The following is a 14980-nucleotide window of genomic DNA, read 5'->3' on the forward strand; positions in this document are numbered from 1 at the left end:
ATCCCCGTGTGTTCGGGGATTCCGCTCCTGGACAGAGCGCTTGATGTCTCTGTCCATATCTGGGCAGTGACATCAGGGGAAACTCCTGAAGCGGAATCCCCGAACACATGGGGATTCCCCTATAGGAGTTGCCGCTGATGTCACTGTCCAGATCTGCCCGGCCCGGAACGGATGCAAAAATAATGCAAACCGGCCGTGAAAAATGGCCGATTTTACCGGCCGATACTCGGGCTCGGGCGGGACCCGGTCGTGTGAATCCCGCCTTATGGGGTTACAAGCATTTACCAGAAATTGAGTGTTCCAAATGCGAATCTGAAATACGCTAGCCAAAGAAAAAAGTATTTAAAAGTTCTGCGGCATATGTACCTCTGTGATATTTTTAAAAGGTGAATAAAGATTTTTTTCACTCTGGCCAACTATATTACAATTATTATTCTCCTATATAGGTTATATCTAGTGTGACTGCCTCCGTGGAGAGCCAAGCTCCCGCTCCCATTGTTTAAAAAGATGCAGACATCAGTGTCCAGACATGTTTTGCTGCTAAAACAGCATCCTCATGTTTTTTTTTTACTTTGCATCACGTGTAGATCTCTTTTTCAGCATCTTCAGTTTCGCATTAATCTTGACAGAGAACTGCGATAGGAGGAAGCTTCCATCTCTCTATTTTGTGGAATGCTTTATCCAGGGCCGGCCTTAGGGGTGTGCGACTTGTGCCATTGCACAGGGCGCATCACTCCAGCAGGTGGAAAGGGGCGCTGCGCTGGCTCCCTTCCCCTGCTTTTTCAGAAGCGCCCGGGCCCGGTGACTCAGCTCCGCCTTTCCGCTCGGGTGCCGCCCATCGGGAGGGGAGACGGTCCACCCCGTGGCCGGCGGTAGCGACGCCACTCTCCCTGCTCTGCTATCTAGTAGCGCCACTGTAGCTCCCTGAAGGAGCGGAGTCCCCCGGCGGATAAATGGACACAGACGACAGGGGCTTCTCCTGGAGTGGAATCTCCGGTCACAGCGTCGGCAACGCTGTGGACGGGGATTCCGCTTTAGGAGTTGCCCCTGATGTCACTGTCCATATATGGACAGGGGCATCAAGCGGAGCACTCCAGGAGCGGAATCCCCGGCCACATGGGGATTCCACTCCTTCAGGGAGCTGCAGTGGCGCTATCTACAGGAAGGGGTGGGGGATTCTATCTACAAGGGGGCTGTGTGGCACTACCTACAAGGGGGCTGTGTAGCACTACCTACAAGGGGGATGTGGCACTACCTACAAGGGAGCTGTGTGGCACTACCCACCACAGGGCTGTGTGGCACTACCTACAAGGGGGATGTGTGGAGTGGCACTACAGGGTGCTGTGTGGCACTACCTACGGGGCTGTGTGGCACTACCTACAGGGGGCTGTTTGGCACTACCTACAGGGGGCTGTTTGGCACTACCTACAGGGGGCTGTTTGGCACTACCTACAGGGGGCTGTTTGACACTACCTACAGGGGGCTGTTTGGCACTACCTACAGGGGGCGGTTTGGCACTACCTACAGGGGGCGGTTTGGCACTACCTACAGGGGGCTGTTTGGCACTACCTACAGGGGGCTGTTTGGCACTACCTACAGGAGGCTGTTTGGCACTACCTACAGGAGGCTGTTTGGCACTACCTACAGGGGGCTGTTTGGCACTACCTACAGGGGGCTGTTTGGCACTACCTACAGGGCGCTGTTTGGCACTACCTACAGGGGGCTGTTTGGCACTACCTACAGGGGGCTGTTTGGCACTACCTACAGGGGGCTGTTTGGCACTACCTACAGGGGGCTGTTTGGCACTACCTACAGGGGGCTGTTTGGCACTACCTACAGGGGGCTGTTTGGCACTACCTACAGGGGGCTGTGTGGCACTACCTACAGGGGGCTGTGTGGCACTACCTACAGGGGGCTGTGTGGCACTACCTACAAGGGGCTGTGTGGCACTACCTACAAGGGGCTGTGTGGCACTACCTACAAGGGGGCTGTGTGGCACTCCCTACAGGGGGCTGCGTGGCACTCCCTACAAAGGGGCTGCGTGGCGCTACCTACAGGGGGCTGCATGGCGCTACCTACAGGGGGCTGCGTGGCGCTACCTACAGGGGGCTGCGTGGCGCTACCTACAGGGGGCTGCGTGGCGCTAGCTACAAGGGGCTGCGTGGCACTAGCTACAAGGGGCTGCGTGGCACTAGCTACAAGGGGCTGTGTGGCACTAGCTACAAGGGGCTGTGTGGCACTAGCTACAAGGGGCTGTGTGGCACTAGCTACAAGGGGCTGTGTGGCACTAGCTACAAGGGGCTGTGTGGCACTAGCTACAAGGGGAATCTGTGAGTGGGGGCTGATGGTCATTTTACTGTGAGTGGGGGCTGATGGTCATTTTACTGTGAGTGGGGGCTGATGGTCATTTTACTGTGAGTGGGGGGCTTATGGTTATTTTACTGTGATTAGGGGGCTGATGGTTATTTTACTGTAAGTGGGGGGCTGATGTTCTTCAAGTGGTTTCCACTTCTGAGCTCCAATTGAAATTAAAAGGGATAGAAAGCACTTGCGGCGCTCGTGTGGTGCATTTTTACCTGCGTCTTTTGCATTAGCTTCAACGGCTTAAAAAAAAAAAAAAAAAAAAGGTGAAACAACGCTGTCAATTCAAAATCTGCTCAAAAAATTCCTGAAGGAATTTTGAGCCAGATGTTATTTGCCTTACAAAAACGCTGTGTGAACATACCCTAAGATTGTAGACCTCGTTTTGAGCCATTTTCTGTCTTTCTCAAAACAATTTTCGGTAGGGGAGCTCTGAGGAAATTTTATTTTTCCAGTGGTGCCTCGAGTCCGAAAAGGTACTAGGCTACAGGATCACACCCGCCTATTCAAGGATCCCGTCATGGAGCAGCTCAGTTCGTCGTGGGAACGGGGCCTAGGTGAGTAAAAAAAATTTGTTTGGGGGCACTGTCTATAAGGGGGAGGCTCTATGGCACAGAGGACGTGGGGCGAATGTATGGCACGATCTACAGGGAGGCTGTATGGCACAATCTACAGGGGGCACAATCTACAAGGGGGGCTGTGTGTGGCAGACAGGGGAGGGCGGCATTATACTGTGTGGGGGCCACTAAGTATACATTATACTGTGTAGTGGTACTACAGGTGTCAATATACTGTTTGTGGCACTTATGGGGCATAATACTGTGTGGGCACAATTAGAGGACAAAATATTGTGTCCTTGAAGGGGTTATATTATATTATTAAATATGATTATTATACTGTAGAGGGGGCACTAAAGGGGCATTATACTGTGTGGGGCACTATATATGGCATTATACTGTGGGGGGCATTATACTTTTTTCATGGGGCATTTTATTTAAGATGGGTGGGGCGCCGAAAGATAATTTCGCACAGGGCGCCATCTATCCTAAGACCGGCCCTGGCTTTATCACTCTCTCCTCCTCCTCCTGGAGAAAGGGGTCACATGTGGATTGTAACACATAGATTGAAGAACTGGAAGATATGTCACCATCTGTCATTCGGATACAATTAGAAACATAACTAGAATACAACTAGCAAAGAAAGCAAGAGAAATACCTGTTTTTCCATCTGTTTTAGGATCCATGATAACAAACTCAGGACGCAACTTGCTAATTCTACGCCCTTTGAGAACGGGCACCAGTCCACCCAGGTATTCCAAATACAGTGTGTAACATGGACCCCCAACCTCTGGGTCATCCTCTGTCCTTTTCATAGTGCAGTGCAACCTTTCATTTCCGGATGTCGGGTAGCTGACAAAATCTCGCATATTATTGGGGTCAGGTATGGGAGGCTAGATGGGAGGTAAACATTTACACACAGATTAAATATAATCACAATGAAGATGTTAATAAGCACAACTGCATTAGACTATAAAACAAGTCAGTAAAATTAAAGTATACAATAGAAAAGTAGCAGCACTCGATGTAGTAAAACACTTTTAAGCGTGAATGCCTCACAGGTCTTGAACCAGGGGTTCTCTCGCAACACAATCCACAGAAAACAAGGCAGTATTTCCAAAGAAAATTACCTATATTCACCCATGTAACGTTTTAGTTCTAATGTGCCTTTCTCAAGAATGATTGAGAAAGACTCACTTGAGCTGAAACGTTGCACCGTTGAATAAAGGTCATTTTTTTTTAAAGTGCTGCCTTCGTTTTTGTGGAAAGTAAAATTAATGTAGACACTTCTCTTTTGCAAGGTGAAGCTGGATCAGCCAACAACAATTTTTTTGTGTATGGTGTGATTCCGAAAGAGGATATTTGATTTCAACATGTCCGATCCTTTGTTCCAGTGGAAGGATAGATATTGTCAGAGGTGTCTGTCAGCGGGTTATCCCCCTTTTATCCATTGAAATAAACATGCACACTCAGCCAATCTTGCAGGTTTATGGTGAAGTCAAGTGTTTGGCCAACAGCTATCTTATGTGTATAGCCAGCTTCAGTCAATTGCAGTTTAGGCTGTGTTCACATTAGCGTTTCTTTCTACTTAGGGGTTCCGTCTAGGTTTCCGTCACCATTGAGTTCAATGGTGAGGAAAACGGAAGCTAAGGTTTCAGTTTGCCTTTCCTTTGAGGGGTTAAACCGACGGAACCCCTCAGCGGAAAGGAACGCTGATGTGATAGGGTCCTTACCAGTTAGAACATATACTGAATTTTGATTCAGACCGCACCTTATCATGGATAGGTTAAATATCTAATTTGACACTTTACCACTAACATCAGTCAGTGCAAAACCATCTATTGTATGATAAATTACAATAATGTTTATGCAACAGCCTACAATTGTTGAGAAATTCAACTAAACAAAAGAAGCAATTTATAAAAAGTAATGCAACCGAAAATTAGAAGTGTGTATTTGTAAGTTTTTGGACCCTAGTAGATGGAAAATAGATAGGGATTCAAAACACACATGTTGTTGGAGACAATTATCCAGTGATAGGCCTATAGCATGAGATTTTATGCTAGAAAAAAATCTGTGTAGAACCATAACAAATCTCTAATTATTGGAGTAAATTCCCTCTAACTGCAATCTGGTACCTTTTAGACCACCTCCATGCATGGTTCTCTTTACATTGTGACCCACCCATGTGTTTAAAGAAAAAAGAGAAAAACTACAGGTGACAGCAGATGGAAAAAGCATGAACACTTTTTATTTATTTGAAAATGAAGTTATAGTGTAGCCATTAGAAATTACCTTAATGGTGGGTATAAAGGCCGTGGTGAGGTAAGAACAGAGCCGAGGAGGCAGGGTGAGTTTGGCGATATCTTTGTCATCACGGAGGGAGCTGGCAATCGCTTGCTGGCAGAGGAGCTGCAAATTGGCAACTCTGTGCTCCACCCGAACAACATAGAGAGCCGGACCAGAAGCTAGGAAAAGGCGAGAATCTCTGTGGCCCCAACAGATGGAAGTGATTGGACGCTGAAAAACACAAGTTACAAAGCAATTTGTTTGCTAGATGAATTAGAAAAGGGTTTGCTATGGAAACCATTTTTAATTGTTATACAAAATATTTCCAGAATCAAGTCAAATCATTTCTATCTGAAGGGATGAATAATATTCAGATATCACAATGACCTGACCTCAATCTCATAAAAAATGTATTGGCAGAACTGAAAAAGCGTGTGAGCAAAGAGGCCTACAAACCTGACTCAATTATGCCAGTTCTGTCAGGAGGAATGGGTCAAAATTCTAGCAGCTTATTGTGAAGGCTACCCAAAACTTTTGACCCAAGTTAGACAATTTAAAGTGAATGCTACCAAATACTAACCACGTGTACGTAAACTTCTGAGCCACTGGGAATGTGATGAAAGAAATAAAAGTTGAAATTAAACATTGTCTGTAGTATTATTCTGACATTTCAGTCTTGAAAAATAGTAGTGATCCAAACTGAACTAAGAGAAGGAATGTGTACTAGGATTAAATGTGAGGAATTGTGAAAAACAGTGTTAATGAATGTGGCTAAGGTGTATGTAACCATATAACTTCAACTGTATAAAGCCCTATATAAAGTCCAATTAGGTGAAAAGGAATAAATTACACATTGTATCCAAAAAATAATAGCTTAATAATGTTAGGACGCTTTCAAGGTAAATAAAAAATAAAAAACATTGGAAATGAGACAATTACATACACTTAAACAAAGACACAAAAAGACAAAAAAGTTGGGGGACGTAGAAGGATTAATGGGGAACAGGAAAAACACACAAAGAAATATAAAATACCCTTATTGGAACAACTAAAGTCGAAGGACATTATTGCTCACCCACATCTCATAAAAAATTGGCCAGTGAGTCCACATAGCGAAGTGAATCTCCCTACTGTCATAAATGTAGCTGTGAGATCCCCCATGCGATGGAAATTGTTAAAGCATTCCATAAAAGCACTAAAAGTGGGGTTACCTAAAAAAATGGCCAGAGTCTAGATATTTTCAATTATACGGCCGACGAGAAATGTCTTAACAGGCCTTTTTTGGCTACTCTCATTCTAATCTCATGTTATCAGGGACCAAAGACAGCAATGCTGTCTCAGGAGTGCAGGGCCCATTACCAGACATTACTATTATAAAGTAAAAAAAACTTCTTCCCAGAAACGTATATATTAGGGCATTTACATTGGATATGAAAATATGTTTCCCTATTCCTCGGACAGTAACAACACTGGTCAGATGTTGTTGGGAGAATAGAGCTAACAATATCAGGACAGCTTTTTTTTCTACCCCAGATAAAAAAATGAGCCACCAAAAATATCAACTCTGTATCTTTTATTCAACCAATCCAAACCAATTGAAAAGTTAGTTTATAACTTGCCATTGACCCTAAACCTGTCCTGAGGGGCTGAAATAAAGATCCATAACGCAGTGAATAAGGGAGGGACCCATGCCAATATATTGCAGAATGGCCCGAAGGAACCCCCAAAGCACACTTCTGAAGGATCTTTCAGCACCTACTGACAACATGAACATAGGGGTCCTCCCTAACCGCACCCTAGTAATAAGGGAGAGGGATTTGATAGTGCTTTCGCTTGCTTAGCACCCAAAGTCAAAACTATCTTGATCAGTGTGTATGATGAATGGAAAAAGGGGTTGAAGGTGCATGGTAAACATCTTAGTAGATAGTTTCAAATCCAGGTTTATAAGCGAGTTGGGCAAAAGCAATAATTTTCACATAGGGAAGGGTTTAGGCTTAGATTTAGGAAAAACAGAAATGTGGGTGAGGAAAGCCTGTTAAACTGAAGGAGTCTCTGTGAGAAATACACTGACTTGCATCAAGAAGTAGAGGGGCCAGTAAGTCCGAAAAGGTTTTAAAGAACGTTGCTGTAAAGCCATCTGGCCTAGGACTTTTTCCATTCTTAGTGGCCTTGATTGCTGTATTCAATTTCTCTATTTTAAAATTATCATTAAGCATCTCTATCTGCTCCGTGGTGAGTGCAGGGAGTCTATTCAGCTGCACATAGTCTATCATTTTAGAATGCAGTCTAGAAGGAAAGAGGTCCCTAAATTTACCTATTATATAATGAGGAATAAAATCCATGAACTCCTGCTATGAAAAGGACATCTCCTTGGGGAGTTCAAGTGCATGTTGTGTGGGCTTGCAAGGTGGTGGTGTAGTGCTCTAGATAACCATTTGCCACTGCGGTGTCCAAATTAATAGATTCCTCTTCGAACATGATGCGGCAACAAAAGGGATTTTTTTTATCAAGAATTTGAAGTAACTTTTTCAGTTTAAGCCTATCTGTATCATGTAATGGCTGCTTATGAGCAGCCTCAAGGTTAGAATTTTTTGGAGCTTGCAGTGTTAAATTCAAGTGATGCTCCACTATAAAGAATCCATAAATCAATTGTTTGAGATTCCGTGAAGAGGACCTGTCACCTCTCCCGACTTGTCTGTTTTAGTAAATACTTGTATTCCCAATGAAATAACAATGCTGGAGCATCTTTTCTAAGAAATCCATGTTTTGCCGTTCCTTTATTATTGCTCTTAGACATGGGTGAATAAATTGACAACTGGGTGTTTCAAGTTTAGGTTGTGTCTTTACACAGACTGATGTCCAATCACTGATGACAGAGTGAGACTGTACACACCTCTGACAAGCGCAATGGTAACATCCAGTTTTCAATATATTCATATATTTCTAGGTGGAATAAAAGAGGAGCAGCACAACGCTGCAAGAGTTCTATGAAAATATGTTTCAGAATTGTGATTTCTGAACATGGGGGAATACAAGTATTTATTAAAAGGATCTACTAAAATAAAGATCACAGGAAAGGTGACAGATTCTCTTTAAAATCAGGTTATCATTTTTTCCATTAGCTGATGAAGTGTATTCAAATTTCCAGAACTCCATGGCTTTTATCTCTGAAGATCTTTGACTAAATAGAGGATATGCTTAATGGCAGGCCGTAATCTGCTAAAAGGTCTGCAGAGCAATAGTGGTAAATCTAAAATTCCCTGCAGTACAGCAGATTATAAAAAGTTTCTTGTAAGGCCGGGTTCCTACATAGAATAAATTCTGCGGCATTTACAGTAGCAGCAAAGTTAATGAGATTGGCGGAACTACCGCTGTAGCAGCCATAGTGGCTGCTACGGGGCCCACGGCATGAGGGGGCCCGTTCCCGCCAGCCGGCTCGGCCCCCCCTCATGCCCAGAGGCGCCGCTAGCAGCCGCTATTGCTGCTACAGCGGTAGCGACGCCACATTCAATAGTGTCTGTGTCCTTCGGATGCATATGCTATTGAATACTATGACAGCAGGGAGGTATCTCCCTGCTCTGCCACAGGCTGCTGCAACAGTGGCGTAGCTGTAAGTGTTTGGGGGGCCACAGGGCCCACGTAGCCACACAGCGCTGACCGCGCTGGTCCCGCTTCCTAAATGAAGGAGCAGACGGCTCCTTGCGCCAGCATTCACTCTGCCGTGAGCGGCTTGGCACAGGCAGGCGCGATGTAGTGATGTTATCACCTGTCTGTGCCAAGTCACTCACAGCACAGACCGGAGGAGAAGGATGCTCCACCCGTCGTGGGAACGGGGATAGATAAGTAATTATGTTATTATTTTTCTATTAGGCACTATGGGGCATTATACTGGGTAGGGACGAGGGGCTAATATGGTGGCAGCTATAGGAGCATTTTACTATATTAGGGGCATTATACGGTGTGGGCATTATACTGTGGGGGCATCTATGGGGGGCATTAGATTGTGGTGGCAGCTATGGGGGGCATTATATTGTGGGGGCAGCTATGAGGGGCATTATACTGTGCGGGGGCAGCTATGGGGTAATTATACAGTGGGGGAAATATATTGTGGGGACATTATACTGTGGGGGCATCTATGGGGGGCATTATACTGTGGGGACAGCTATGGGGGGCATTATACTGTGGGGGCATTATATTGTGGGGGCAGCTATGAGGAGGCATTATACTGTAAAGGGCATTATACTGTGGGCAGCATTATACTGTGGGGGCAGCTATGGGGGCAGATATAAGGGGCATTATTCTGTATGTGGCATTTTACTGTGGGGGCAGATATAAGGGTCATTATTCTGTATGTGGCATTTTACTGTGGGGGCAGCTATGGGGAGCATTATACTGTGTGGGGCAGCTATGGGGGCAATATACTGCGGGGGCTGCTATGTGGGCATATACTGTGGGGGCAGCTATGGGAGGCATTATATTGTGTGATGGCAGCTATGCGGGTATTATGCTACATAGGGGCAGCTATGGGGCATTATGCTGTATGGGGAATTTGTTTGGGCATTGTACTGCATGGGGCATCTGTGTGGGTATTATACTGTATGGGGCATCTGTGTGGGCATTATACTGTATGAGGCATTATACTGTATGTTGGCAGCTATGGTGGCATTATACTGTGTGGAGGGCACTATGGGAGCATGATAATGTGTGGGCTGAACCGGGTGTGTATGGTTGGGGATTGGGTGGGATTAGAGGCATGGCATAAAAGAAAAAAAAAATTGCCGCTGCGCGACGCATTGATTGTCCCTCTTTGTGATACTTGAAAGTAGCACTGTCTACAGGAGGGGGCACTATCTACAAGGGTGGGCTATGTGTGGCACCCAGGGGAGGGGGGCCCAGTGTCAAAACATGGGGCCCCCCCAGTTGGGGCTACAGGGCCCCGTGCTTCCTAGTTACTCTCCTGGAGATTTAGAAAATCTCACTGCCACGCTGCGGGGAAAAAACGCAGTGAAAATGTTCATAAATTCACCTACGGTGCGGATTTTAAATCTTCAGCATGTCAATATATTCTGCGTTTTATTGCATTTCTGTTGCATAAAAATGGGGCTGTAAAACACGCAACAAATAGCCAATGTTGCGGTGGAAACGTTGCGATTCCGCCGCAAAAATCGCAAATCAAAATAAAAAACAAAAAGCTTGTATTTACCACTTGGGCATTGTTATAGCGACACTTTCTTCTGTTCTTCCAGGCCAGCCTCCTGGGATGATGTTTTATACCACGTGACTGCTGCAGCCAATTACGGGCTGCAACGGTCACATAGGCTGTAGCGTCATCCCAGGAGGCCAGACTGCACGGACAACGGAGGGACGTGTCGCCACGACTAGGGCCCGGAATAAGTATGAACTTTTCAGGCACTGCTTTCCGCAGCGGAAATTCCGCCCGAAAAACAATACCAAAATGTGGTGCAGTTTTTCGGATGCAATGTGGCGCGGGTTCTGGGTTGGATACACTTCATAGTTTTACGCAGCATATCCGACCTGTGGGAACCCGGCCTAAAGAGAGTATTTCTGGTAATAACATTATTTTTGTAAACAAGTAGTGTACTTTCAATTAGAAAGTGAAACTTGATGGTGCTGCTGAATTTTAAAGGCCTAAGTTTATTAAATGCAATAAAAATAATTGTGGAATTGATAATTTTCAGAAGCCATATTGTTTACATTTGGGCAAAATCTGTAGTTACAGTACAGTTTGCAAGTGTCTTGGATATTTACATTTATCCATAGATTCATTTAAGATATTTAACGGTTTAAAACAGGAACAGATCCGTATTTAAATAGGTTGTTCCGAGAATAAAAATGATTTCTAAACAGTGTGGAATGTGGTTGTCCAGTGAAGAAAAATGATTTTTGCAACGGCTCACAATGGTGTACAAACATAAAAAAAGACATACTCACCTCACCCATTCCACTACTGCTGCCCGGTCACCCGACGGTCTCTACTTCCTTATGCATCAATGTAACTGCTGCAGCTTATCACTAGCCACAGCATTGACTGCTACAGCCAGTGCTTGGTTGCAGTGGTCACATGTTCCTGTGTCGGAACATCATGGCTGCTGCAGGAAGTAGAGATGATCGAGGGACCGGGCAGCCATGGAGCAGGGGTCCGTGAGGGCAGTATGACTTTTTTTTATGTTTGTGCACCATTGTGAGCCGTTGTAAAAATAATTTTTCTTTGCTGGACAACCACATTCCAGCCATAAAAGTTACATTTCTCAATAACCAAGTTTGAGATTTTATAGGATTCTAGACATCATTTCAAGAACAAGTGAAATTGGAATGGAGTTGCTTTTAAATTATTTTTGTAGCTATGGGTACATGCCTGCTAGCCCAGCTCTCTATAAGCAATTCAAGCTATAAAAAGATTTGTTCTTGAATGTTTTGTTCCCAAACAACATCTCTTTGTTTAAAGAGGCTCTGTCACCAGATTATCAAACCCCTATCTCGTATTGCATGTGATCGGCGCTGCAATGTAGATTACAGTAACGTTTTTTTTTGTTTTTTTTTTAAAACGATCATTTTTGGGCAAGTTATGAGCAATTTTATATTTATGCAAATGAGCCTTTCTAGTGGACAACTGGGCGTGTTTACTTGTTTTACTAGCTGGGCGTTATGACTAGAAGTGTATAATGCTGACATATGATGCTGACAAACACTTCTATTCACAACGCCCAGCTAGTAAAATAAGTAAACACGCCCAGATGGAAATAAGATAAAACACGCCCAGTTGTCCATTAGAAAGGCTCATTTGCATAAATATAAAATTGCTCATAACTTGGCCAAAAATGATCGTTTAAAAAAAAAACAAAAAAAAACGTTACTGTTGTCTACATTGCAGCGCCGATCACATGCAATAGGAGATAGGGGTTTGATAATCTGGTGACAGAGCCTCTTTAATACTGATCAACAGAAAAGAACCAAAAAAGTTTTTTGTACAGCAGAATACATGCAATTGTTACTATCTATTCAAATCATGTACATGCCAATATGGATCACTAAAAATATCAAATGGAGAGCAGCACAAACATACAGATGTTCCCTAAGTTACAATATTAATTGGTTCTGGGAGGCCCATTGGAAGTTAAAGATATTGTAGATTGAGACAATAACTCTATGGAAGCATTTGTTCCAAAGCCCCCAAAATGTCACCAAACATCGAGAAAATATATGATTAAGCAGATAACTAATACAGATAAAGCAAGTCCTTACATATAAAAATCAGAATTAGCTGCTGAAAGCTTGTTAATCACTTTCTATAATGAAGATAAGAGCTTCCTCAGAGTCCTGTAGACTACACACAGCATATCAGAAAAATAAAATGGATCCACCTTCACCTGCTGTACAAATGAGCAACTCATCCTGGCAGAGGTAACGAGAAGTACAGAACATGTAGTACTGTACAGTATGTAAGACAATCAGCATGCACTTCAGTATGATAGGTGTTTTACCAGTAAAATGCCAATGCCAAGTGGCCAATTACATGCGTGGCAGATACAGACTCTGTCTGTGGCATTGTATGTTGAATGTGGTTTCAAGAGATTAATATAAACAAATAACTGGGCCCAGATGGTATACACCCCCGTGTTTTAAAGGAATTAAGTACATTGATTAACAGACCATTGTTTCTGCTGAGGGGGTGACATAATAACAAATATCAAAGATCAATACAGAGATCTCTCTCACGATCTATTTTTACCCAAGACTGTAACTACACAAGAGGGCATTCTCTACATTGAAAGGAAAGAAGGTTTTGACACATACATAGAAGGGGGTTCTTTACTGTAAGAGCAGTGAGACTATGAAACTCTCTGCCAGAGAAAATTGTCATGGTAATTTCACTGAGAGGGTTCAAAAGAGGCCTGGGTGACTTTCTTGAGTGTGATAATATTACTGGTTATGTTTACTAGATCACTGGAAATGGGTTGTTTAGGAATTTATTCTAAATTGCCATATTGGAGTCAGGAAGGAATTTTTCACTAAAATGCAGAAAATGGGCTCATTGGGGTTGCCTTCCTCTGAATTAACATTGCAGAATAATAGGCTTAACTGGATGGACGGATCTCTTTTTTCGGCCTAACAACCTATGTTACCATGTTACTTTAAAGAGGTTTTGTCACCAGTTTCATACTTCCCTATCTCCTACCTAATGTATAGGCGCTGTGATGTAGATAACTACTGTGTTGTTTGTTTTTAAAAAAAAAAAAAAGTTTATTAGTGACAAAAGTTATGAGCATTTTAACATTTATGCTAATTTTTTGTAAAAGCACAAATGGGCGTTATTTTACTTTAACCAAGTGGGTGTTGTGAAGCAAAGTGTATGACGCTGACCAATCCGCCTCATACACTTCTCTTCATTAATGTCCAGCTTCAGCCACAGCACAGCGTGATCTCGCGAGATTACACTGTGCCGTGACTTCCTCCCGCAGTTCCTTCACCGGAGCGATGGGAGAATGACCAGACATCGCCTCCAGCCGCCTCCTGGAAAGCCCATTGTAGTTTGTAAACATATCACGACCTGATGCCATTGTAACTTGAGGGACCACTGTGTTTCCCTTTATCTTTATAAAGGGAAGGCGTGCTGACCAAAACCGACTACAATATTCACTATTCTTTTTTAGATTCTTGTTGTGTTTGAGAAATGTGTTAGGGCATGACCACACATGGCGGAATTCCTCCGCAACTGTCCGCATCGATGCCGCACAGAATCTGCGTTGCAGATTCTGCAGCGGATCTGCACAAAATGTGCAGTACATTGATGCGGACTAGCTGCTGCAGACTGCGGGAAAAGTGCTTCCCTTCTCCCTATCAGTGCAGGATAGAGAGAAGGGACAGCACTTTCCCTAGTGAAAGGAAACGATTTTCATACTTACCGGCCGTTGTCTTGGTGACGCGTCCCTCTTTCGGCATCCAGCCCGACCTCCCTGGATGACGCGCCAGTCCATGTGACCGCTGCAGCCTGTGCTTTGCCTGTGATTGGCTGCAGCCGTCACTTACACTGAAACGTCATCCTGGGAGGCCGGACTGGAGACAGACGCAGGGAGTTCTCGGTAAGTATGAACTTATATGTTTTTTTACAGATACATGTATATTGAGATCGGTAGTCACTGTCCCCGGTGCAGAAACAGTTACTGCCGATCGCTTAACTCTTTCAGCACCCTGGACAGTGACTATTTACAGACGTCTCCTAGCAACGCTCCCGTCATTACGGGAGCCCCATTGACTTCCTCAGTCTGGCTGTAGACCTAGAAATACATAGGTCCAGCCAGAATGAAGAAATGTCAAGTTAAAAAAGCAAGACGCATCCGCAGCACACATGACATGTGCATGACAGCTGCGGACTTCATTGCGGAACTTTGAATCTCCATTGAAGTCAATGGAGAAATTCCGCCATGAGTCCGCCAGTGCTCCGCAACAGACAGAGCATGCTGCGGACACCAAATTCCGCTCCGCAGCCTATGCTCCGCAGCGGAATTGTACGCATCGTGTAAACGAACACTGCTAATTTAAAGTGAAAGTCAATGGAGAAACGGCTCCGCTGCGGATTAACGCTGCGGAGTGTCCGCAGCGGAATTTAAGTGGAATTCCGCCATGTGTGAACCCGCCCTTAAAATAGTGTGCAGCATTTAACACTAGTTGCTGGTATACTGATGCACAATGTGCATCAGTTATACAGACCGCCAAGTCGTAGAGGAAAATAACAAGTATTCTGGATCTTCTAA

General features: G+C 44.3%; 1 protein-coding gene across 1 annotated transcript in view; it reads right to left on the reverse strand.

Moving 5' to 3' along the window:
- The window catches only part of TULP4 (TUB like protein 4), a 428663-nt gene that overhangs the window by 47817 nt on the left and 365866 nt on the right, over positions 1–14980 (reverse strand). Inside the window, exons 8-9 of the mRNA XM_075862710.1 lie at positions 5214–5438; positions 3577–3811 (exon numbers count right to left, since the gene is read on the reverse strand). Coding sequence (XP_075718825.1) covers positions 3577–3811; positions 5214–5438 — 460 coding nt within the window. The remainder of the gene's footprint in view (positions 1–3576; positions 3812–5213; positions 5439–14980) is intronic.

The sequence above is a fragment of the Rhinoderma darwinii genome, chromosome 4, assembly GCF_050947455.1.
Source record: "Rhinoderma darwinii isolate aRhiDar2 chromosome 4, aRhiDar2.hap1, whole genome shotgun sequence".
NCBI lineage: Eukaryota > Metazoa > Chordata > Amphibia > Anura > Rhinodermatidae > Rhinoderma > Rhinoderma darwinii.